This window comes from Camelus dromedarius, chromosome 14 (assembly GCF_036321535.1).
Source record: "Camelus dromedarius isolate mCamDro1 chromosome 14, mCamDro1.pat, whole genome shotgun sequence".
NCBI lineage: Eukaryota > Metazoa > Chordata > Mammalia > Artiodactyla > Camelidae > Camelus > Camelus dromedarius.
The window spans coordinates 38,639,004-38,666,066 of NC_087449.1; the positions used below are offsets into that span (position 1 = coordinate 38,639,004).

A 27,063-nucleotide genomic window follows, 5' to 3' on the forward strand; every position below is an offset into this window, starting at 1 on the left:
TGATAAAATCACTATTTTTCTAAGCCTCCGGTTCAAAATCTATAAAATGGGGATCATTGTTAGTGAACCTGTCAGCTTCCCAGGGCCAATGAAAAATTCAGTGAAGTGATGACTAAGATGGAGCTCCAGATCTCTTTACAGATAATGAGAGTGTATAATTTTTCCAGGGCCCTGGTCAAAAGATAGGCAGTCCAAAGTGACTCAGGCTTTTGACCTCCCATACTTCACTTAGCGATGTAGGTTTCATCACAAACAAGTGAAAATAAACCCCAGGGAAGATACGATAGGATACTAGCTACCATGCACTGTGAGTATTTTTCTGATACCAGGAAACTACGTGGATTTTTCAAGCATTTTTAAAATTTAAAATAACTTAATGTTGTATATTCTTATTGCAAAAAAATGCATGCTTATTGTAGAAAAGATAAAAGACACATAAATCAATATAAAAATGATCAATAAACTAATATAAAAATTGAACAAAGAACATGATCAGACAGGTCACAGAAAAGAAGATAACATAGGACTTTTAAACAATTAAAATGCCTGCGCTCACTTGAGAAATACAAATTAAAATTACTCTGAGATAACATGTTTCACCAATCTTATTGGCAAAAATAATAAATTTGATAATAAACAACCATGTGGGAAGTGGAGGTGGCACTGGCCTGATATGGAGTGTCCGATCTCAAGCTGGGTAAGGATGACTACACATCCAAGATGCTCAAATAACCTCAAGCACAAGAAATATGAAGACGAATATACCAAGGCATATCATAATCAAATTGCTTATAACCAGTGGTAAAAGAAAAAAATCTTTCTTAAAAGCAACTAGAGGGAAAAAAGATATATTACATACAAAGAACAGAAGATAAGTATGAGAGCAGGTTTCTCATAGAAGCAGTGTAAGCCAGAAGAGAGTAGAGAAAAATCTTTAAAGTACTTTGAAGAAAACTTTTGACCTCGACTTCTATACCAGTAAAAATATCTTTCAAAAACAAAGGTTAAATAAAAATCTTTTTCAGAAAACCACAGTTGAATTAGAAATCAATGATAAAAAGATATGTGGCAAATCCACCAAAGTTTTGGATATTAAACCACACACTTCCACATAACTCACTGGACAAAGGGGAAAAAAACACAAGAAAATTAGAAAATGTTTTAAAGGGAATGAAAATGAAAGCACAACATATAAAAATTTGTGGATTGGACCACAAAGTAGAAGGAAATTTTTAGTACTTAATGCCTTTATTTGAAAAGAAAAGGTTCAAATCATTGATCTCAGATTCTACTGTAAGAAACCGGAAAAAGGGCCTCTCTTGCTCCCTCACCTTCCAAGACGGTACACACACTCTGTCTGTGGAGTGTGTATCTGCTTTTACTTTAAACTGAACACCCAAACCCACACCTCTTGGCCTTTTCTCTTGCCTTCTGAGACAGCCTGCACTCTGTCTTTGGAGTATACATCTCTCTAAATAAATCTGCTTTTACTCAAAAAAATAAAAATGAAAGAAAGAAAATAAACCAGAAAAAGAAGAAAAAATGAAACCCAAAGTAAGCAAAAGAAAGGAAGTAATAGAAATGAGAGCAGAAATCAATGAAATAGAGTATAGAAAAACAGAAAAATCAATGAAACAAAAAGCTAGTTCTAGAATAAACAAATGGGACCTAATGAAACTTACAAGCTTCTGCACAACAAAGGAAACCATAAGTAAAACAAAAAGACAACCTACAGAATGGGAGAAAATCTTTGCAAATGAAACCAACAAAGGCTTGATCGCCACGATATATAAGTATCTCATACGATTTAATAAGAAACAACCAAACAACCCAATCCAAAGATGGGCAAAAGATCTGAACAAGCAATTCTTCAAGGAAGACATACAAATGATCAATAAGCACATGAAAAAATGCTCAATATCACTAATTATCAGAGAAATGCAAATCAAAACTACAGTGAGGTATCACCTCACACCAGTCAGAATGGCCATCATTCAAAAATCCACAAATGACAAATGCTGGAGAGGCTGTGGAGAAAGGGGAACCCTCTTACATTGCTGGTGGGAATGCAGTTTGGTGCAGCTACTATGGAAAACAGTATGGAGATTCCTCAAAAGACTAGGAATAGACTTACCGTATGACCCAGGAATCCCGCTCCTGGGCTTATATCCAGAATGAACCCTACTTCAGGATGACACCTGCACCCCAATGTTCATAGCAGCACTATTTACAATACCCAAGACATGGAAACAGCCTAAATGTCCATCAACAGATGACTGGATAAAGAAGATGTGGTATATTTATACAATGGAATACTATTCAGCCATAAAAACTGACAACATAACGCCATTTGAAGCAACATGGATACTCCTGGAGAATGTCATTCTAAGTGAAGTAAGCCAGAAAGAGAAAGAAAAATACCATATGAGATCACTCATATGTAGAATCTAAAAAACAAAGCATAAATACAAAACAGAAATAGACTCAGAGACATAGAATACAAACTTTGGTTGCCAAGGGGGTGGAGGGTGGGAAGGGATAGATGGGATTTTAAAATTGTAGAATAGATAAACAAGATTATACTGTAAAGCACAGGGAAATATACACAAGATCTTATGGTAGCTCACAGAGAAAAAAATGTGACAATGAATATATATATGTTCATGTATAACTGAAAAATTGTGCTCTACACTGGAATTTGACACAGCATTGTAAAATGATTATAAATCAATAAAAAATCTTTAAAAAATTTAAAAAAGCTAGTTCTTTGAAAAGATAAATAAAATTGAAATCTCTGTCCAGACTGATCAAGAAAAAAAGAGAAAAGACAAAAATTACCAATATGAAGAATGAGAAAAGTGACATCACAACAAATTCCAATGACATTAAAGTGATAATAAGGGAATTTTATGAGCAACTTGATGCTAATAAATTCATCGTGGACTAATTCCTTGATTGATACAAACTACCAAAGCTCCCTCAAGAATAAATAAGAATAAGCTTAGTATATACCCAAAAGAATTTAAAATGTGGACTCAAACATATATTTGTATACCAGTGTTTTTAGCATTATTCATAGTAGCCAGAAGTTGGAAATAACTCAAATATCCATCAACAGATGAATGGATAAACAAAATGTAGTATATGTGTGTATGTATATACACATATAGATACACACACACACACACACACACACACACACACACACACACACACACTGGAATATTATTTAGCCATAAAAAGGAATGAAATTCTGATACATGCTACAACATGGATGAGCCTTGAAAACACTATGCTAAGTGAAAGAAGCCAGGCATAAAAAGATGAACACTGTATGATTCCACTTATATGAAATATCTAAAATAGCCACAGTGAAGAAACATCAGTTGATACTAAGCTAGTGGTTGAACATTTGATGAGGAACAGGATATTTACATAATCTCAAAGTATCTTTCTACATAATATTTATCAGTCATAAAGGGAAAAAGTATAACTCTATAAGAGAGTAAATAAACCTGGCAGACATCACTTTAACAAAGTGGTCACAGTTAATATCATGAACTCATAGAGTCAGAATGCAAAATAGAAGAGAAATTCATAGAGACAGAAAGTGGAATAGAGAGGCCAGGGATAGGAGGAATTATATTTAATGGGTATAGAGTTTATATTTGGGATGATGAAAAAGTTCTGGAAATGGATAGTGGTTATGGTTGCACAATATTGTGAATGTATTTAATGTCACTAAATTATACCCTTAAATGGTTATAATGGTATATTTCATATTATGTGTATTTTACTACAGTAAAAAGAATAAGTAGAAATGAATTTTAAAGAAATTGAAAGTTAAAAATAGTTAAAAAACCTTTCCACAAAGAAAATCCAGGCCTAAATGGCTTCACTGGCAAATTCTACCAAACACTTAAGGAAAATATAACAATTCTGTAACTCTTGCAGAAAATTGAAAAGGAGGAAATCTCAACTCTATAAAACCAGCACTATCCTGATACCAAAATCAGACAAAAATTATAAAAAAGCAAACTCAGACTAATAACTCTCATGAGCAGAGGTGAAAAAATTCTTAATAAAAAATTTAACAGATTGACTCCAATAATGTAAAACAGGAAAATACAGCATAACCTTAATATAATCAAGTAAGATTTACCCTAAGAATGCCAGGTTGGTTTAACATTCAAAAATCAGTGACCGTATTTCACCATACTAACAGAATAAAAAAGAATACTCATATGACCATCTCAGTAATACAGAAAAAGCATTTGATAAAATCCAACATTTATTCCTAGTAAAAACAATTAAATCTCTAAACAAACTAGGAATAGAAGGGAACTTCCTCAGAGTGATAGCGGGCATCTATGATACAGCTACCCTTATACTTAATAGTAAGAGATTGAATGTTTTCTTCATAATATCAAGAACAAGGCAAAGATGGTTGCTTTTACCTCTTCTATTTCAATATCATACTGACAGTTCTATCCATATTGCAATAAGACAATAAAAAGAAGTAAAAGATACCCAGATTAGAAAGAAAGAAGTAAAACTGTCTTTATTCTCTGATTCTCTGATGACATGATTGTCTATGTAAAAAATCCTATGGAATCTACAAAAAACTGTTAGAAAAAAAACCATTAGAACTAACAATGAGTTTAACAATGTTTCAGGATTCAAGATCAATATACAGAAATCAATGGTATTTCAATATACCAGCAATGAACAATCAGAAATTGAAATTTTTTAAATTATCATTGTAATAATACCAAGAAAACATGAAATACTTGAGAATAAACTTAACAAAAGATGTATAAGACCTATACAATAAAAATTATAAAACATTGCTGAAGAAATTAAAGACCTAAAGACATTGCACTCATGGATTGGAAGACTCAGTATTATTAAGATGTTGATTCTCAAAAAAAAAAAAAAAGATGTTGATTCTTTACAAATTGATGTATATATTTAATGCAATCCCTACCAAAATCCTAACAGGCTTTTTTGGGTAGAAATTGATAATCTGATTCTAAAATTCAGAGGACCTAGAATTGCCAAAAAAAACTTTGCAAAAGAAAAACAAAGTGGGAAGACTAACACCACCTGATTTCAAGACTTATTATAAAGCTATAATAATCAATAAAGAGTTATTGGTATAATGATAGACAAATAGGTCAGTGAAAGAAAATAGAGTCCCAAAATAGACCCACACATATGGGATCACTTTATTTCAATAAAGGGGCAAAGACAATTCAGTTGAGGAAAAGAATAGTCTTTCAACAAATGGTACAACATATACAAAAATTGCTTATGATGGATCAAGGACCTAAATGTAAAAGCTAAAACTATAAAACTTTTAGACAAAAACACAGGACAAAATCATTTTCATTTTTAGTTGGGCAAAGATTTCTTAGATAAAACACTAAATGCACAATCTATAAAAGAAAAAATTGGCAAATTGGACTTACAGAAATTAAGAACTTCTGCTCTGTGAAAGTCACTATTGAGAATGAAAAGATGAGCCACACAGCCTGGGAGAAATATTTGCAAATCACATACCTCATAAAGAACTCTCAAAACTCAATAGAAAGAAAATGAACAACTCTTTTTTCTTTTAATGGACAAATAACCAAAGATACACTCCACCAAAGAAAATACTCTGCTGGTAAATGAAAACGTGCTGACTATCACTAGTCCTTAGGGAGATGCAAAGTAAAACCACAATAAGAGAAAGGCTAAAATTTTAAAAACAAAAAGCAACCATGACAAAGACTGACTGTAGCAAAGACTAGCAAGGATGTAGTGCAGCTGGAGCTCTTGTACATTGAAGGCAGCAATATAAGTTGAAGAAGCACTTTGGTAAACCATTTGGCAGTTTCTTTAAAAGTTAGACACCTACAGATATGATCCTGGCATTCCAGGACGCAAAAGAAATGAAAGCATATATCCATACAAAGACTTCAATGTGAATGTTCAGAGCAGCTTTATTTTTAACTCAAAACTGAAAACAATCCAAATTTTCATTAACAGATGAATGGATACTAACCATACAGTGGCTACTATTCAGTAACGAAAAGGAATGTACTATTGATACATACTACCTACTATTGGATGAATCTCAAAATAATTATGCTAAGTGAAAGAAGCCAAACCAAAGGAAAACAGAACATACTGTATTATTCCATTTATATAAAATTCTAGAAATGCCCACTATAGTGAGAGAAAAAAGATGAGTGGTTTCCTGGGAATGGGAGCTGGTGTAGGATAGGATGGAAGGGAAGAAGGGGTTACCAAGGGCCACAAGGAAATTTGGGGGCAATGGATATATTCATTATATTGATGTGGGGATGGTTTCTTAGGGCATACATTTATCAAAGTTTATCAAATTGTACATTTTAAATATGTGTTGATTATTGTATGTCAATTACACCTCAATAAAGCTGTGAATAATATTAATAAGTAATGATAGCAACTGATTATAGCCCATTGAGTAAAATAGGTACTCATGAGTTTTATACTGATATGAATAATAGATGAGTGGAGTGGAATGCCAAATGATGATTATGGAAGGAATGATGAAATAAGAATATACAATTTGGCAACCATATAATACTTAATTCAGTCTAGAAACATCAGTAGATATTAAAACTAGTGGGTGAACATTTGATGGGGGATATTTACGTAGTATCAAAGTATATCTCCACAAAATACTTGTCAATCATAAAGAAAAAATGTGTAACTTTAGAGAAACCTGGCATACATTGCTTTACTCAAGTGATCACAGTTAATATCAGTTATGGGTCAAGTCAAAATCATATATTACCTGACAAGAAGCAATAAGAATTCAGCATCACTTCTTTGATATTACGCCAAAAATGCAAACCTCCATCTAATCATGAGGAAACATCACGCATACCCAAATTCAAGGAAATTCTACAAAATTAGTAGTCTAATCTGCCAAAGTGTCAAGGTCATGAATGTCAAAGGAAGACTGAGAAGTTTTTCCAAATTGTCAAAGACTGAAAAGATATGACAAACTAAACGTAAATCGTAATTTTGTACAAAATCTTATACACACTTACACAAGATCACATTATGTTTAATTTGTCATGTCTCTTTAGGTGATACTAATATATCAGTACAAATTTTGTGATTTTGATGGTTATGTTGCAGAAGAGTATGTAGAAGAGTATCCTTGCTTGCCAGAAATAGACTGCAATATTCAGGAGTGATGGGGTATCAAATCAGTTACTTTCAAGTGGTTTGGGGAGTTGGGAGGAGAAAAGATGATGCTTGTAGTAAGTTTGAAATTATTTCAAAATAAAAGAAAACATTTTGATAAAACATTGTGTTTGCAAAGGTGTAGAGTGGGAGTATAGATTGGTAATCTTTTGTGGAGGGCAATGTGGCATATCCATCAAACTTACAATGTACATAGCCTTTGATCCAACAATTTCACATCCTGAATTTTATCTTACAAATATATTTGTACAAATATGAAATGATGTTTGTACAAAGTTATTCACTCCAACCTTATTTGCAATTGCAAAGTGTAAGTACTAAAGAATAAGTTGTGGGAATTAACACCACATAGGACTTGAAATAATAGAAAGACAAAGTGTTGAAGTTTTACAGGGACAACAATGACCAGAACTAATGAAGAATAGAAATTTTTTGGAGGGCAGAAATTGAAGATGTTGACATGACCATGACTAAAGGCATTCAACAGTGAAGCACCATGAATATGCCACTGACTGGTTTGTTATTCGTGAAACAAGCTAGATTATGCCATGAAAGACTGAACCTTTAAGGTGAGTATAGAATATGAGAAGATTGGCTGCAGAAATTTCAGAAGTATTACGGTATAAAATAGCTGGACAACAATGATGAAAAAGCTTCTCTTCATGAAGTAGATGAAAATTATCTTGACAGTTTGATGTTTCAAAAGTTGTTCACAACTTATTCTTAGTATGTAAACAAAAAAGCATGGATAATCAAAGAAATATCTTCTACCTGGCTCAATAATCTGTACCAAAGGCATGAGCTCACAAGCTGGAATGGAAGACAAATATATAGTCATTCCTGGACCACTACTTCCCATACACCTCATGAACTTCTTGTGACCGAGAAATTTTACTCCCAATGAAGAGCAAATATAAATATTTATTTTTTTATTTTCATACTGTGTACTTGCAGTGGGTAACTTCCGAGTCTTCCTAAAAGAATTACTGCAGAAACTTGATCAGGTATACCTTAATGATGCCATTTACATTTGCTGATACTTGGAATACCATTGATAAATATTTAGCACAGACTGTGGCTTACAATAGTGTTTGAAAGTAAACTTGTAGATAAGGGTTTTGAAGGTTTTTGTGTCACTAATGAGAAGATATATAGTCTCACTACTTATACTAAAATTTGCATAAAGTCTAAATAAGTCAAAGCCTTGCTACTCAAAGTGTGGTCAGTGGACAAGCAACATCAACATGACTTGGAAGCTTGTTAGAAATGCAAATTCCCAGACCCAACTTCAGACCTACTAAATCAGAATCTCTATGGGTGTAGCCCAAGAATCTTACGTTTGAACAAATTCTTCAGACGATTTTCCATGCCTACTAAGGTTGTAGAAGCACTGAGTGAGAACAAGCTGACATTGAAAAATACTGAATATTATAAGTTACATACCTGTTGTACATTCCCTGCAAGATAGAAAAATTGCTAAACTAGTATTAACCCAAAGAAGCATGAATCTAGTAATGACGATAATGATGAGATGTGAGATGTAATACAGATGAAAAAAAATTTCCATAGACAGTATGGGGGAAATGTATGCTCATTTATTAGTGAAAAGGGATTATGGCTGCTCACTTAATTGGAAGAGACTGCTTATTTAGAAATCTGTATTAATGAGAGACATTATGCTAGAACTACACCTTTTTTAAGGATTTCTATTGTAGTGTTGTATCATCATTAAAGAATCACTTTCCTGGCCATCATTAAATACCCAGCTTTAATCTTTGGTGACAGTGATAGCAATGAGAATGAAGCCTTTTGTCCAAGATCCTCAAGAAACCAGATGGAAGAAGTATTTATTGTATGCTTGTGTATAGATACTTAGCTTGATTTGAGGTTTTATTGAATGTTTTCCTTATGAATAAAGAATACTAAGTATTTGTGGTCTATATCACACTATTTCATTTATCAGTTTATTACTATGTCAAAACTACAATATTAATTTTACTATTTGTCCTACCTATTGTGAATGTTCATACTTTCACTGCACAAATAGTAATATGTTTAATTATGGGATGCTGCCCCAGACCCTCTGTGGGTATTAAATATAGTATATGCACAAATTATCTTTATGTAGTTTTAAAAATAATGAATTTCAAATGCATTCAGAACCCAGGGGTTTTGAATAAGCAGTTGTGGACCTATACATACATAAATGGGATACTCTGTAGCCATTTATTTTAAAAAAAGAACAAGAAGCTCTTTATGTCCTGATGTGGAATAATCTCCAAGATATTCTGATATGTAGGGGGAAAATGACATGCAAATCTGTATATACCATGCTACCACTTGTGGAGTTTTTTTTTTTTAAGAGAGAGGAAATAAAGTATTTCCTTATTATGCATAGAATATCCTGGAAGGTAAAACAAAAACTGATAATATTGGTTGCTTATAAGATTAGAGTTGGGTGAATGAGGGTCAGAGGTAAAGGGGAGAAATAGTTTTTCATTATTTACCTTTTGTATCTTTTCTACATTGAGCCATGGTGACTATTTCCAAAATTTAGAATTATAAATGTGAAAAGAATCATCTCAAACTGAAATGCAAAAATGAGAAATGAAATGAGAAAAAAGAATGGGGGCAGGGGGGTCCAGAACAGAATATCTGAGAACTATGAGACAATTATGAAAGATATATAATATATACAGTATATTCTGCAATACCAGGAGAAGAATGAAAAGAGAGAAGAAATATCTGAAGTAATAATGGCTAGAATTTTCCAAAATTAGTAACAGAAACCAGAGCACAGATCTAGAAAGCTCAAAGAACGCCAAGCAGGATGAATATCAAAAAATTTTCTCCTAAGCATATCCTGTTCAAACTGCAAAGAATCACAGACCAAAAAGAAAATCTTGAAAGAAGCCAGAGAACAAGATCACCTTACCTATAGAGAAATAAGGATAAGAATTATATCACCTTCACTTTACAAACCATGTAAGCAAGGGAGAGTGAGGTGAAATATTTAAAATGTTGTAAGAAAAAAAACACCAACCTAGAATTCAGTATCGATAAGTAAATTATCCTTCAAAAGTGAAGGAGAAATAAAGACTGTCTCAGACAAAAACTGAGGGACTTTATTGCCAGAGACAATAAAGTACTTGCAAGAAGTCCTTCAGAGGGAAGGAAAATGATATAGATCTGAGATTCAGATCTATGTAAAAAAAAAAGGAAGAGTGTTAGAAAGGAATAAATGAAGGTAAAATAAATCATTTGGGTTATTTTTTAATTCTTAATTGAACTAATAGACAACTGCTTGTTCAGAATAATAATAGGAATGTATTGGGTTACTGCAGCTTAAAGATAAATGAAGTCAGTGAAAGCAGTGATGTTACAGACAGAGGGGAGAAGTGAGAATGCTATTATAAGGTACCTTATGAAGTGGTATACTTATTTGAAAATAGATGAGTTGTAAATATATACTACAACTCCAAGGCAAACACTAAAATAATCTTTTAAAGAAATAAGATCGTGAGATGAGAAAACTGAATCATGGAAAATCCTCAGTTTAAACCAGATAAGTCAGAAAAAGTGAAAGATTTTTTTTTTTAAATCAAGAAAAAAATGCAATGAGTAAAGAACAATTACAAATGTGGTAGATATTAAACTGTATCAATAATCACTTTAAATGTGAATTGTTTAAATAGACCAATTAAAAGATAGAGACTGACAGTGGATTTAAAAAAAAAAAAAAAAGACCCAACTATATGTTGTCTACAAGAAACCCACTTTAAATATAAAGACATAGATTGAAAGTAAAAGGGAGAGGATCGATGACCTAAATACAAGAGCTAAAGACCTAAATACAAGAGCTAAAGCCATAAATTTCATAAGAGAAAACAGGAGTAAATCTTCATGTCCTCAGATTTGGCAATGAATTCTTAGGTATAACACCAAAAGCATGAGCAGCAAAAGAAAAGAATAAATCAGACCTCATGAAAATTAAAAACTTTTGTTCATCAAAGGACATTATCAAGAAAGTGAAAAGACAACAATATGTTTATAAACTGTATATGTGATAAGGGTTTAATATACAGAATATATTAAGAACTACAACTCAAAAACAAAAAGACAAATGACTGAATTTAAAAATAGGCAAAAGACTTGAAGAGACTGTTCTCCAAAGAAGATATACAAATGGCTAATAAGCACATGAAAGAAAGGTCAACATCATTAGTCGTTAGGGAAATGAAAGTTAAGACCACAATGAGATACCACTTCACACCCACTAAGATAGCTATTATTTTTTTAAAAAAATTTTTTAAATAACAAGTGTTGATGAAGATGTGGGGAAATTGGAATCCTTGTACATTGCTGGTGGGAGTGTAAAGTGGTGCAGCACTGTGGAAAATAGTGTGATGGTTCCTGAAAATTTTAAACAAAATTAACATATGATCCAGCAATTACACTCCTAGTTATATACCCAGAAGAATTAAAAACAAGGACTCAGACGGGTAATTTATATGCCAGTATTCATTGCAGCATTATTCACAATAGCCAAAAGTTGGAAACAACCCAAGTGGCCATCAGCATGTGAATGGATAAACAAAGTGGTATATACATACAGTGGAACATTATTATCAAGTCATAAAAAATGATGTTCTGATAACATGCTACAACATGGAGGAACCTTGAAGACGTTATGCTAAGTGAAATAATCTAGATACAAAAGAATAATTATTGTATGATTCCACTTACATAGGCAAATTATATTCCACTTATATAGGCAAATTAATAAAGACAGAAAGTAGAATAGCAGTTACCAGGGGCTAAAGGGAGAGGCAGTGGTGAATTAATGCCAATGGGTACAGAGTTTCTGTTTCGTGTGGTGAAAAAGTTTTGGAAATAGATAGTGCTGATATTTACACAACATTATGAATGTGATTAATACCACTCAATCATACACTTAAAGTGGTTGAAATAGCAAGTTTTATTGTATATTTTTACTATAATTAATTACTAGATAGATAAAGGAACTAATAAAGAGGCAGTGTTAAAACAAGCTAATAGACTCTAAATGCAAACACTAAATAGCACTGGGCCTCATTTTTATCCCAGTACCTTTAGGCAGATACTTAACTCTTCTATAATTGAGTTTCTGTGCTTTACCTTTCCATATATTTTCTACTAAAAACAGAGGCCAGGGCTTAAAAACAAACCACACATATTAGGTGTTGCAAGCACTCTTGCTCTCACTCTCCATACCCTGTAGACTCACTACCAAACTAACTGCACTGAAAGCAGAAAGACTCTGGAAAAGATGCTCTCCCAGGAAAACATGCATACTAATTGAGCCGGTTTGTTATTTTCATCTCTAAAATTGTCTCTTAACCACAGATTCCTTCAACAACAATAAAGTATGGAGAAAGGTATACATGTTAACACAATTCAAGAGAAACCTGGAGTACCTGTATTAATTTCAGACAAAGCACACTTCAATACATGGAAAATTATCAGGGATAAAGAGGAGCATTACATAGTGGTAGATACGTCAGTTCTCTGAGAAGTCATAATAATCCTTAATGTATATGCATCTAACAACAAAGCATCAAAATATGTGAGGCAAAAACTGATAGAACTGCAAGGAGAAATGGACAAATCAATTATTATAGTTGGAAAATTCAAAATATCTCTATCAGTAATTGATAGATCCAGCAGGCAGAAAATCAGTAAGGTGTACTTGAACTGAACAGCACTATCAATTAACTGGATATAATTAACGTTTACAAAATACTTCATCAGACGACCATCAGAATACACATTCTTTTCGAGCTCACACTGAACATTCACCAAGATAGACCACATTCTGAACCATAAAACACACCTCAATAAATTCAGAAGAATAGAAATCATACAAGGTATGCTCTCAGATCACAGTGGAATTAAACTAGAAATTAATAATGGAAGGAAAACTAGAAAATCCCCAAATATGTGGCGTTTAAACAACATACTTCTAAGTAACACACATGTCAAAGACAAAGTCTCAAGAGAAATTTTTAAATATTTTGAACTAAATGAACATTAAAATACAACTGGTCAAAAGTATAGGATGTAGAGAAAGCAGTGCTTGGAGGGAAATTTTGTAGCATTAAATGCATATGTTAGAAAAGAAAGAAGATTTAATACGAATAATCTATAACCTCACACCTGTTAGAATGGCTGTTATCAAAAAGACAAGAGATATGGAGTGCACTGTTGGTGGGAATGTAAATTGGTAGAGCCACTCTGGAAAATAGTATGGAGGTTCCTCAAAAAAATAAAAGTAGAACTACCATGTATGATCTAGCAATCCTACATCTGGACATATATCCAAAGGACATGAAATCACTATCTCAAAGAGATATCTGCATTCCCATGTTCATTACATTGCAGCATTATTCAAATAGCCAAGATTTGGAAACAACATAAGTGTCCATTGACAGATGAATGGATAAAGGAAGTGTAGTATACATACATACACATACACACACATGCACATACAATGAAATACTATTCAGCGATCAATAAGAAGGAAATCAATCATTTGCAACAATATAGATGAACCTTGGGGGCACTATGCTAAGTAAAATAAGTCAGAGAAAGACAAATGTATGATCTCACATATGTGGAATCTAAAAAAAGCTGAACTGTAAAAACAGTAGATTGGTGGTTTCCAGGGGAAGGAGGTGGAAGAAATGAGGTGATGTTGGCCAAAGGATACAAACTTCCAGTTTTAGGATAGATAAGTTCTGGGGATCTGATGTACAGCAATGGTGACTATAGTTAACTTTATTGTACACTTGAAATTTGCTAAGAGAATAGATCTTAAACGTTCTCACCTCAATGAAAAAAAAAAAAGTAACTATGTGAGGTGATAGATATGTTAAGTAACCTTATTTTGGTAATCATTTGCAATAAATATATCAAATCACATTATACAACTTAAACTAACAGAATATTATATGTCAATTATGTCTCAGTAAAGTCAGAGAACTAACAGTAGCTGACTTCAAGACTTAAAATAAAGCTATAGTAATCAAACTGTGGCATTGGCAAAAGAACAAACAAGTGGTTCAGTGGGACAGAATAGAGAGCTCAGAAACAGACCCGCACGAATATAGTCAGCTGATCTTTGGCAGAGGAGCAAAGGATAGTCTTTTCAACAAATGGTACTGGGAGAACTGTACATCCACATTTTAAAAAATGATTATAGACACTGATCTTACACCTTTTACAAAAATTAATTCAAAATGGATCATAGACATAAAGGTAAAACACAAAACTATAAAACTTCTAGAAGATAACATAGGAGAAAAATCTAGGTGACCTTGGGTTTGGCAATTACTTTTTAAAATATGACACCAAAATCACAATCCATGAAAGAAAAATTGATAAGTAGGACTTCGCTAAATTTTAAAACTTATGTGAAAAGCACTGTTAAGAAATTGAAGACAAGCCATAGACTGGGAGAAAATATTTGCAAAACACATCTGATAAAGGACTTGTATCCCAAGTATACAAATAACTCTTAAAACTCAGCAATAAGGAAAATAAACAACTGGAATTTTAAATGCACTAAAGACCTGAACTTATCCCTCACCAAAAAAGATATATGGATAGCAAACAAGCATATAAAAAGACACTTAGCATGATATGTCATTAGGGAAATGCAAATTAAAACAAAAGCTAGATACCACTACGTATCTGTTGGAATGGCTAAAATCCAAAACACTGACAACACCAAACATTGGTGAGGGTGTGGAGCAACAGGGACTCTCATTCATTCCTGGTGAGACTGCAAAAGGTCCAGCCACTTTGGAAGACAGTTTGGCAGTTTTTTTGCAAAGCCAAACATAGTGTAACCATATGATCCAGCAATCATGTTCCTAGGTATTTCCCCCAATGAGTTGGAAACTCATGTCCACACAATAACCAGCACACAAATGTTTATAGCAGCTTTATTTGTAATTGCCAAAAACTGGAAGCAACTAAGATGCCCTGCAGTAGATAAATGGATAAAAAAAAAATACAAAGGTAGTCGATACAGTGGAGTATTATTTACCAGTCAAAAATGAGCTACCCTTCAATAATTGGTTCTCGGAAAACTGAACAACTCTTGCAAAGGAATGAAATTAGAACATTCTCTAACACCATATACAAAAATAAACTCAAAATGGATTAAAGACCTAAATGTAAAACCAGAAACCATAAAACTCCTTGAAGAAAATGTAGGCAGAAAATTCTTTGACATAACTTGTAACAGTATTTTTTTGGATCTGTCTCCTAAAGTAAAGGAAATAAAAAGTGCAAATAAGCAAATGGGACCTAATTAAACTTAAATTTTTTGCACAGCACAGGATTCCATCAACAAAACAAAAAGACAGCATACTGAATGGGAGAAAATACTTGCAAATAATATGACCCATAGGGGTTAAATCCAAAATATATAAACAGCTCTTACAACGTAACATCAAAAAAACAATTTAAAAATGGGCAGAAGACCTGAATAGACATTTTTCCAAAAAAGAAATACAGATGGTCAACAGGCACATGAAAAGATACACATCATCATTAATCATCAGAGAAATGCAAATTAAAACCACAATGAGATATCACCTCACACCTGTCAGAATAACTATCATCAAAAAGAACACAACTAACAAATTTTGATAAGGATTTGGAGAAAAGGGAACCCTCATTCCCTGTTGGTGAGAATGCAAATGAAAGTGGTGCAGCCACTGGAAAATGGTACAGAGGTGTCTCAAAGAACTGTAAATAGAATTCCACTCCTACATATATATCCGAAAAATACTAAAACACTAATTCAAAAAGATAACATGCACCCCGATGTCCATAGCAGCACTGTTCATAATAGTCAAGATATGGAATCAACCTAAGTGTCCATCAACAGATGACTGGATAAAGAAGATATGCTATATACACGCAATGGAATAGTTCTCAGCCATAAAAAATGAAATTTTGCCATTTGCAACAACATGGATGGATATGGAGGATCTTAGTTATGCTAAGTAAATTAAGTCAGACAGAGGAAAACAAATACTGTATGATACCACTTACATGTGGAATCTAAGAAATACAACTAATGAATATAACAAAAAAGAAACAGATATAGAGAACAAACTTGCATTTACCAGAGGGGAGCAGGGAGCGGCATGATAAAGGGAGGGGATTAAGAGGTGCAAACTACTGTGTATAAAGTAAATAAGCTACAAGGATGCATTGTAGGAATATAGCCAATATTTTATAACAACTATAAATGGACTATAACCTTTAAAAATTGTGAATCACTGTGTTGTACACCTGAAACTTATGTAATATTGTACATGAACTATACCTCAATAAGAAAAAAAAAAAGAAATGAGCTACCAAGCCTCAGAAAGATATGAAGGAACCTTAAATGTATATTGTTCAGTGAAGGAAGCCATTCTGTAAAGGTTACATACTATGATTCCAAATCTGTGATATTGTGCAAAAGGCAAAACTATAGACAGTAAAAGGATCAGCAGTCTCGGGAGGAATGAGGAGAGGGATGAAAAAGTGGAGCACAGGAAGTTTATAGAGCAATGAATCTATTTTGTATGATACAGTAATAGTGGATCCATGATACTATGCATTTGTCAAAACCCCTAGAAGAGGGCGGAGGCCCCATTCCTGGGAATCCCCGCCCCTTCCCCAAAGTAGTTGGAATTATCCTCCCACTTGTCAGCATATGAAAACTAGCAGCACCGCACCTCGCAGTCACTCTCTCACCTTCTGAGATGGCCTGCACTCTGTCTATGGAGTGTACACCTCTCTGAATAAATCTCCTTTTACTTAACTAAAAAAGAAAAAAAAAACCCATAGAGTGAACTATGGACTTTAGTTAGTAATAATTATCAGCATTAGTTCATCATATGGACCACACCAGTGTAAGTCATTAATAATAGAGGAAACTGGAAGAGGAGACAGTGAGTATATGAGAACTCTCTGTACTACCTGCGCAATCTTCTGTAAACCTAAAACCACTTTAAGAACAAAGTCTATAAATTTTTTTAGTTGTTTTTAAAGATGACAGAAGAAAGAAAGGTAATCTCTCTCATAATCCTGACACTCAAAGATTACTACTGCTAAGAGAGTGTTACAAATATTCCCGGATATTTTCCGTTCATATATGTGCGCACACATATGCTGTACACACACTGCTACTTATCTTTTTTTATATAAAAGTAGAATCATAGAATATTAACTGTACACAAATTGTTTATAATTCTCACAACCACCTTAGAAGGTTATTGTTTTCATTTTATAGCCTAAGTAACGGATCTGGCAGCTGGCTGAACTGGATCTGTTCCCGATGTATTACTCCAGAGCCTGTGTGCTCTTACCACTGCATCTCTTTGTAAAACATAAGAGCTATTCTTTGTTCTATCTCTATTTCACATTTTACCCCTTCATAAGATACACCAGTCTCTCACATACTCTACTGCCTTCATGCAGTGACCTTCACTTCATGGTATATGTAGCATTCCTGCAGTATATTCCTTAACTCTGTGCACTCATACTTGCCTACTGAATAGGAAGTGGGGGCCAACTCCTTTTGCTCCAGGGAGCTGTGCTGAGAGGCAAACTATGGGACTGGCATCCTTTTTTTGGCAATAATATGGCTTCCTTCTCCTCTATAAGTAGCTCTCAAAACTCAGGTGTTCAAGGAGATTATTTCTGGGACCTAAAGATCCTGAGGGAAAAGAGGGTGAAGGGTGGAGGAAAATGAAAAGGTGGAAAGAAGTGAATTCACGTGGGTGCCTGGGAAAGGAAGGAGCCTTCAGTAGGTTCAGTGGAGACAGCTTGACCACCCAGAAGGGATGGTAGCATTCAGAAGCATTCATTGCACTGATAGCAGCCAGTTCATCCAGTACCTGTTGTGATCAGCTGACTGTTCAGGGAAATTTTAAAGAAGACCTTGCTCCTGCCCCTTCTCTTGGCACCTGTAGGGGACACTCTGAGGCTCCGAACAATCCTGGAAGCAATACAGAAGCACATCCATTCTTCCTCCCTCATCTTCAAACTGGCCCAAGATGCATTCAAGATTGCTACTCCCACAGACAGTAGTACAGACAGCACCCTGCTCAATGTGGCCCTGGAGCTGGGGTTACAGGTATGAAAGAGGAGTGGGCCATCCCCACTTTAGTCTTCTGGGCAGTAACAATTGGTAGAAGATAAGATCCCAGGGAACTGGACTGGGCAGGGTCAGGTCTGGTTCCTTCTGTGTCCCCAGAACACAACTTCCAGGCTAGACAGAAGGTAAGGACTCAATCTGGGGCTCTGTTTTGAAGTTAAGGCCAGTTAAGTTAAGCAGTGTAGCTTTAGGCTCCACAGGGTCCCCGTCTTCTCCCTACCACACCCCCATTCCTCCAAGTCAAGCAGTGTATGGTAATAAGGGCTTTAGTCATTACAGGTCATCAGAGAAATCTTCTATCTGGTGGGAGGGGTAGTGCAGAAATTAAACAAACTTGTCTCTGTATTTATCAGAGGAGAGATAGCTGTTTAAAGCACCAATAAATACTTGTTGCATAAATGAATGGCAAAGGGAAGTGGGGAGGGGGAAGTTATAGCCGTTACACTTAGCCCACTGGGAATGCCTCTTTTTTTGCCCAGGTGATGAGGATGACCTTATCAACCCTTAACTGGAGGCGCCGGGAGATGGTGCGGTGGTTGGTGACATGTGCTACAGAAGTGGGTGAGTCTCCCACCTCCCTCTACCCCCAGGGGAAAGGATTCCTAGGCCCTACCCTTGGGACAGGACAATGAATCCTTAGAGCTCTCATATTCCTATTACTGATGGCCTAGGAAAGGATGAGGCTGCTGGTAGAAGATGGCTCTGTTCATCCTGACTAAGCTCTGCCCTCACTGCTTGGACCATACCCTGATGTCAGCAGCACTTTGACCCTCTGATCAGAGACATTCTGAGAATGAATTTTCCACCACCAATTCTCAAGTGCACCCTTGGGAGGTAGTTGGCCCGGTTGTTGGTCCCAGTCCCTGTCCATGCTTCTGAGAAACCCCCAACAACTTGGAAGCTCAGGACCCCATCTAGAGCCCAAAGCCCCAGCACAAGACTCTACCCTGAGAGGCCCCACTTCAGCTAGAACCCCCAGGCAGATTTGCAACTTCTGCCTTGGGGCAGGCAAACCACAGAGGCTCTGTTGCTCCATCCTTGTGAGGGGCTAAGAGCACCTGCAGAGACCTTCAACCTCTGACCTGGGAAAGGAAGGGATGGGAACAGACCCCAAAAATGGTCTGGCCATCTGGGATGCTCCCCTTGCCCTGGTTGCCTCAAATCATCTCAAGGCTGCTGAGGAGGAGGGAGAACTCATCTTTGCAGGCCAAGTTCTGACCCCAAATGGTAATCTGGGCAGACCTGGATCAGGACCCGGATGGCCACGGCTGAGCTCAGGCTCTCCCTGACAGGTGTGCGGGCCCTGGTGAGCATCTTGCAGAGCTGGTACACACTCTTCACCCCAACCGAGGCTACCAGCATTGTGGCTGCCACAGCCGTATCCCACACTACTATTCTGCGCCTCAGTCTTGACTACCCACAGCGGGAGGAGCTGGCTAGCTGTGCCCGCACACTAGCCCTGCAGTGTGCTATGAAGGATCCACAGAGCTGTGCCCTGTCGGCCCTTACACTCTGTGAGAAGGACCACATCGCCTTTGAAGCAGCCTACCAGATCGCCATCGATGCTGCCGCGGGTGGCATGACTCACTCACAGCTGTTCACCATCGCCCGCTACATGGAGCTCCGTGGCTACCCGCTACGTGCCTTCAAGCTGGCCTCACTGGCCATGAGCCATCTCAACCTGGCCTACAACCAGGACACCCACCCAGCCATCAACGATGTGCTATGGGCGTGTGCCCTCAGCCACTCCTTGGGCAAGAATGAGCTGGCAGCCCTGATTCCCCTTGTGGTGAAGAGTGTGCACTGTGCCACGGTGCTTTCAGACATCCTGCGGCGCTGCACGGTGACTGCACCTGGCCTGGCTGGCATCCCAGGCCGCCGCAGCTCAGGAAAGCTCATGTCCACTGACAAAGCTCCCCTGCGCCAGCTGCTGGATGCCACCATCAATGCCTATATCAACACCACACACTCGCGCCTGACACACATCAGCCCTCGCCACTATGGAGAGTTCATTGAGTTTCTGAGCAAGGCCCGGGAGACCTTCTTGCTGCCCCAGGATGGCCACCTGCAGTTTGCCCAGTTCATCGACAACCTCAAACAAATCTACAAAGGCAAGAAGAAGCTGATGCTGCTGGTGCGAGAGCGCTTTGGCTGAGAAAGCAGACAGCTCACTACTGGGGCAGCCTGGGCTCCGAGTACCATCAGGTCAGGCCACGGACACAAACATCTGTCTACCCTGAGAGGACTCTGAGCACCTGTGGCTGAAGCCAAAGGACCACAGGGCAAAGCGTGGGGAGAGTCCAACTCTAGCCAGTAGCCTGCCTTGGCAAGGTTCTCACAACAGCCCACTATTCCTGAAGGATCTGGGCCCTGCAGACCGATCAGAAACCCACAACATGCCACCTCACGCCCCTGTATCCTGCGTGTCCTGGGCATTGGCCCTCTCTCCCTTGGCAAACACAGAACACTGTTCCGTCTCAGGGATTGCTTAACCAGAGAAACAGAAGCATTTATGGTACTGTAAATACTATAGTATATGTGTTGCCAATTACATTGTAAAGTTGTAACTATTTATAATTCTGGTTCTAATTTGATGGGTACTTGAAGTAGCTGTGGGTGAGAAGATAGGCTTGTTTTCTGAGGAGACTCACAACCATTTCTCAGGTTTCCCTTGCAGAGTATATGCTGTTGGCAGTGGAAGATTGGGGGTGGCAAGGAGAAAAATAGCCATTAGAGTAAATCCCGAGTCTAGTCTATGCAGAAACCCGGGCCTGCAGGTGGGCATCTATAGCCCAGTGACGGGCGAGGGGCAGAGCCTGGTTTGGACTTAGACTTTCACCGCATGAAGCCACGAGGACGCCGAAGCTCTTCTCCTGCCTCACACAGCCTCTCTAAGAGCCTGCTGAGCTTCTGAGAAACAAGAGCAGGGAGAAAGTGAAGGTCTGGGAGGCCCCTGAGCTCATAATGTTCATCTGTTCTGGTCACTTTTGTGTTAGTGTCTGGTTTCCTCTCCCATTCTGTATGTGTGTGTGTAGATCTGTATGGTGAAGTCCGTGTGTTTGTGTGCATAGATATATCTGTGCGTGCCTGTATGTGCACATATACGTGTATCTTTGTCAGGCCTGTGTGCAAATACATCTGCTGGATGGTGGGTTTGTGTGTGAGGGTGTGCACGTTTGTGAACACATAATACATACCTGTGTGTGTATTGATGTTTGTCAATGCATATTTAGTGTGTGTGTATCTGGGCATATATGAGTGTGTATAAACATGTTTGTGTGTATTTGTCTTTATATGTATAACTGGGTATATTTCAACGTGTTAGTGAATTCATGTTTGACGGTCTACGTGAATGTGCCCCTTTTCTTTATGCCGGATCTCTTGTCCCCGTTCCTGTCTTTCTCACCAGCTAAGCACGTTCTCCATCTCTGTGCCTCCTTTATTCACCGTTGTCTCACCACACAAGCTTCTAAGCACTAGTCTCCGTCTACCCCGAGCGGCTCCTTCAACGCCACATTCCTCCTCTCACCCTGTACTTGCTTTCCTCCTCTGCCTTTCTACCTCAAGCTTTCTCTGCCTGCTTCTGTCATAGCCCCACTGGTCGTTGACTTGGAGGCTGGGGCTGGAATGCATTTGGCCTTCCCCCTTCTGACTAGTTTCTAGCCCTAATGGGCAACCGCTGTCTTAGCCCTGGCTGACCTCCGCAGTGTGTCATGTTCCTGCTACCTTCCTGACCCCTCTGCTCAGCCTGGAATTGTTACAGGAGGTAGCAAGGGCACTCAGAAGAGTCATTTAGATGCCAGTGTCTTGGGGTTTACTGTTTCATGTTTTAGTTCCCAAGTAGGGGGTGGGGTATGATAGGGAAAGGGTGGTGTAGCTAGAGTGTGAACTAAGGACCTCTCTGTCTGCTTTATTTCCTTTCTTTGACAAACTGTGTCACTTTTTTTTCCCCTCCACACTAACCAGTTAAGTTGTGTTTGCTGTTTGTGGCTACTGAAGTGTTACTGTCCAGCCATGGGCCCTACAACTTCTCAGCCCAGTAGGCTGGTTTGAAAAAAAAAATGCCACTCCCATTTCTGTATCACAGTTGCTGTTTTTTAGCAAGTGTGTGAGCTCACAGCGCTTTTCTATGAATAAATCATGGATCACAGAAAAGATCTTTTTTCTAAAATCAGAAATTGTGTTTTCAATAAATGGGGCCCTTCTCTCTCTCCTGCATCACCCTGGCTGGGACAGCGAGCTGGGTGGGCCTATAGCACAGTGGGTTCCTAGTAGTTTAAGATGTGGAATGACAAATGAAGGATTTCCTGCCACACCAGACCCCTTTCCAGAGCTCAAAGACATGTCAGAGCCTGGTCCCAAGAAGTAGGTACCACCACGATGGGCAGAAACACCAAGATACTGAAAAAACTAGAGGGTGTGCTCAGAAAAGGATGCAGAACCCTGAGGGCCATGGGGCCTATTGGCTTCAGAAGCCCTCTTGCCTCAGTGATGCAAGTCTAAGGCTCTAATCCTAAGCAACTTGGCTCTGAGTTTTTATGTCCTCCCATCTTTTAGTGTCAAAGCTGAAGGCCTCTCAGCTTCTCCCTGCTCACCTAGACTGCATCTTCCTCAACAGGCCTTTCCGAAGTACTCTAGCCCTCTCTGATCTAAACCTCCCTCCCCAGACACAAAGCTCTGTCAGTTTGGCCTCATATGCTGTAGGGACCCCATTTCTCTGCAAATGTTACAGCTCTAATCAACCCCATGTAGCTCTGGGGCTTGGAGAGCTGAGAGCAAGATAGTGGTAAGGGCTCTGACATTAAGTCCCACAGATATTCACTGACATCATCTCCCATGATTTGTGGGAGAGGGTGCAGAGAGAGGCCCAGGGAAGGAACAGAGGCTAAGAAGGAACTGAGGCTGAGGGCACAGACCTTTCACAAAACCACATGTGAGACTCCAACTCTGGAACTTTTATTCTCCTGGAAACAATCATTTTTGTTAGTGGTACTTCAGGGAAAAGGTGTATGCTCAATTCTGTCGAAGCAGACGTGAGTGTTTGTGCACGGCATCCACGAAGGCCCCCACATGTTCTGGGTCCATGTCAGGGTAAAGTCCATGGCCCAGGTTGGCAATGTAGTGCTGTGGCCCAAAGTCATTCAGCATCTGCTCCACCATCTGCCCAATCTCCTCCTGGGGGGACCAACAGGGCACTGGCTACGGGGGGGACCAGCAAGCGTCTGCCCTCCCTATACATAATAGTGATGCACATACATGTAGGCATGCTTCTACTCAGTGTTACTCATTCAGTCATGCAAAAAAACTATCAGATGCCTATTATGGGCCAGACACTAAGAAAACACAAGTGAACAAAATCAATAAAAAGAAAATCCAAGCAGGGAAGGTATAGCTCAGTGGTAGAACAAGGTCCTGGGTTCAATCCCCAGTACTTCCATTAAAATAAATAAGTAAATAAATAAACCTAATTACCTTACCCCCCCGCAAAGAAGAAATTCCTGCCTTCCAAGAGCTCAAAAGGTACGAACAGAGGAGAGGAGAGGGATAAACAGATAATAAAACACACAGTAATAAACAACCATATCCACAATCATGGGAGTGTACAGAGACAAACTCACAAACACACATAGGGACCCTGGTTGTTACCTTAGATGCATACAGGGCACAGGGGTCCAGGTTGCCCTGCAGGGTCACCGTCTTCCCCACACGGTCCCTAGAAGCAGAGTGAGTGCCATATTCTGCCAACTGCACATATGGCAGCTACACCCCCTCCACTTCACCTTCCCTTACTCACCGTGCTTTCTCTGGGGCCACTGTCCAGTCAAGCCCAACCACCTCATAGCCAGCCTGGGCCAGCTCCTCCAGGGCAAAATGTCCATCCTTAGCAAAGATGATCTAGGGGAAAGGGCAAATTTCTAACACTGCAAAGGGCCTTGCTATGCCTGCTAATGTATCTCAGTTGCACTTCTGCTGCCCTCCAGTGGTCACATAGGTCCATGACCCTGAAAGCTCCATAGGCCCACCTTCACTCCCCCATCCCCATCCTTACCATGGGCACTGGTGCCAGGCCTGCCTCCTGCAGCCCAACCTTCACTCGCTTGGCCACATCACGGATGTAAGGCAATGCAAACTTATTGAAGAGCTGTGGGCCAAGATGCCCTGCATGGGACTCAAAGAGCTGCAATGCCTACAGTTAGACAGTGGTGAAGAGAAATGCATAACACACAAAGAGGAAGTATCTCTGGCCCCGCACATAGAATGTGCCCCAATTTTCCCCCAAGTGACTTCAACCCCTGACACTGCCTAAGCTTGTAAACCCAGATCCAGTCCAAAAGTTTTGCCTTCTCCAGATCCCAGTGCTAGCTTTGGTCTTTTAACACACAGAACATTAAGCCCCCCTGCCAGTGTCTGGGCTTAACTTCAGCCAAGCTTCTTTCAGTGCCTAGCATTAAGACACCTACCCTCTCGGGTGTAAGGAACTGTATTGTTTCCGGTCCTTAAACCCCAACCTATTCGTCTCTCGCTCAGGACTTACTTGGGCACCAGCAGACACTTGTCCCACCAGATACGGGACGAGAGCATCAGTGAGGATGTGAAGCAGCCGGTGACTGGCTTGTGGTCTCTGGTAAAGCCAGCGCTTGGCCTGAGCCATGGTGCTTGAGCCGCCACCCTCAACCATGTATGCCATCAGAGTCCACTGCAAAAGGATACAGAGAGAATGTCACAGGTGTAGAAGCCAGACTGACACCTCCTTCCCTTATCTACACCCAGACCTGCCAGAGTTACTTCTCCAAGCCCAAGTCCCTGCCCTGTTCCATATTACCGGGGCACCAGCAAAGCCGATCAATGGCACACGCCCAGCCAGCCGTTGTCGAGTGAGGGTGATGGCCTGGAACACATAGCCCAGCTCAGAGGCCACTGTTGCTGGATCCCGGAGACGCTCTAAGTCCCGCTCTTCTCTTAACGGCTCTGGGAAACTGGGCCCTTTGCCAGGCACCATGGTCACGTCCATGCCCAGTGCCTGGAGGGGGAGAAAACATCTGGGTCTCCAACCTGTAACTCCAGGAGGAAGAGCTCTGTTCAATCCATGCCAGGAAAGAGGTAAAGGAGAATAAAAGTCAGCCAAACTCCATCTCTTCCAGCCTAAGTTTTTCACTCTGTCCAGTGAGGTTAAGTGCTTATCTTGAGCCTTGACTGTCTTTTCCCTTTTTCACCCATTTGAGAATCATGTATGAGCAGGTACCTGGGGTACAACAAGGATGTCGGAGAAGATGATAGCAGCATCCAGAGGGAAGCGACGCAGTGGCTGTAGGGAACAGAAGACAAGTTGCTAGGTGGCAAGCTGAGGGCATACAATCCTCCCTCTTTTGTGGACGCCTTACCTGTAGAGTCAGTTCACAGCAAGCCTCCGGGGAGCGACAAGTGCTGAAAAAGTCCTGGGCAGCCCGAGTCTCCCTAAACTCTGCAGACAGTAAAAGGAAGGCAGGGCTCAGCTTTGAGGAACCTCTAGGGCCCTCCTTTGACCCTCAAAAACTTTTCGCTCTCCAGAGTTTTACCTAGTCTCAGAGGCCCTGACCTGACCTGGTAAGTAGCGGCCTGCCTGCCGCATGCACCAAACGGGAGTGTAGTCTGTTTCTTCTCCCCAAGCTGCTCGCAGGAAGGTGTCATTCTTCAGCTCCGGAAAACCCTGGGGTCTGGAGATCAGGAAGGGTTGGGGTAGGTGTCAATAAACTAGGTTGAGGGTTGGGCAAGGCTTGGGTTCTTAAGGCAGATTCAGTTCGGCACCGCTATCTGCCTTCTCCAGGCCAGCTACCAAGCTGTGGCTCCCTGCTGATTCTGCCTCTTCTCTATCAGGTGGTGCACAGGACTAGAGGGGCCAGTGCTGGGGCCTCTACCCTACACATAGTCACAGCTTCCCCAAGCTCAAAGCCACTGGAGGAACTGGGAGAGTCGGGGTGAGGGGACCAAAGCCCAGTGAACCAGGGTACCAATGGGCTGGTTCCGAGGCTGGAAGATCCCCAGGCTAAGGGATAGCCATGGAGGGATCAGAGATGATGGTCTGAAATAGGGATGCTAGTCAAGGTCTAGAAAGTTCAGGGGGCATCTCCTAAATGAAAGTCTGGGGTACGCAGTCCAGATAAGTAGTCCCTGGGATGAACGTCTCAGGAATCCATGGCTGAAGAATTTGGGATTCCAGCGACTTGGGTTCAGGTTGTGAGGTCTCCAGGGTTGGGGAAGAGGGGTATAGGGACAGAGTCCTGAGTGGAAAGACTCAGGTCAGAAGCCCCGCTGCACGGTAATAGGGAACTCACCCAAACTCGTTCGCCTCCATGATAAGCTGTCAGTAAACGCAAGCACCCTTCCCAATATAGCCTGAATCTGAGCCGGCCCCTTGCCCAGGCTCCGCCCCTTCCTGGGATGAGCCAAAGCCGTAGCCATGTTGAAAGTCACATGATCAGACTCCGGCAACGGCTCCCGGGCAGTCCCGACTGCTGCCGGTAGGACCTCTTATTTCTCTTCACCGTAAAGTTTGCTGTAGCGACGCAACAACAAACGCCCCCAGAAAAGGACTTCGCTGTAACTACACTTTATGTGGCACAAGGGATTTGCTCTCC

General features: G+C 39.4%; 2 protein-coding genes across 3 annotated transcripts in view; one reads left to right on the plus strand and one right to left on the minus strand.

The window, feature by feature from the left end:
* ZSWIM5 (zinc finger SWIM-type containing 5) overlaps positions 1 to 22,613 on the plus strand; it is a 137,018-nt gene extending 114,405 nt beyond the window's left edge. Inside the window, exons 12-14 of the mRNA XM_010982263.3 lie at positions 18,264 to 18,427; positions 18,928 to 19,009; positions 19,741 to 22,613. Of these exons, the coding sequence (XP_010980565.3) occupies positions 18,264 to 18,427; positions 18,928 to 19,009; positions 19,741 to 20,603 (1,109 nt within the window). The 3' untranslated portion in view covers positions 20,604 to 22,613. The remainder of the gene's footprint in view (positions 1 to 18,263; positions 18,428 to 18,927; positions 19,010 to 19,740) is intronic.
* A 769-nt stretch (positions 22,614 to 23,382) lies between these two features.
* On the minus strand, positions 23,383 to 26,856 carry UROD (uroporphyrinogen decarboxylase). 2 transcript variants are annotated; one of them, XM_010982264.3, is made up of 10 exons: positions 26,761 to 26,856; positions 26,030 to 26,142; positions 25,831 to 25,910; positions 25,692 to 25,754; positions 25,272 to 25,469; positions 24,984 to 25,145; positions 24,498 to 24,635; positions 24,243 to 24,343; positions 24,095 to 24,161; positions 23,383 to 23,623 (listed from the first exon to the last, which is right to left on the minus strand). In XM_010982264.3, the coding sequence occupies exons 1-10, from the start codon at positions 26,778 to 26,780 to the stop codon at positions 23,462 to 23,464; spliced, it is 1,104 nt and encodes a 367-aa protein (XP_010980566.1). In that variant the 5' UTR covers positions 26,781 to 26,856; the 3' UTR covers positions 23,383 to 23,461. The 2 variants fall into 2 exon arrangements, with proteins under 2 accessions (XP_010980566.1, XP_010980567.1); XM_010982265.3 differs by having other exon boundaries at positions 26,005 to 26,142; positions 26,761 to 26,855.
* Between the last annotated feature and the right edge of the window lie 207 nt (positions 26,857 to 27,063).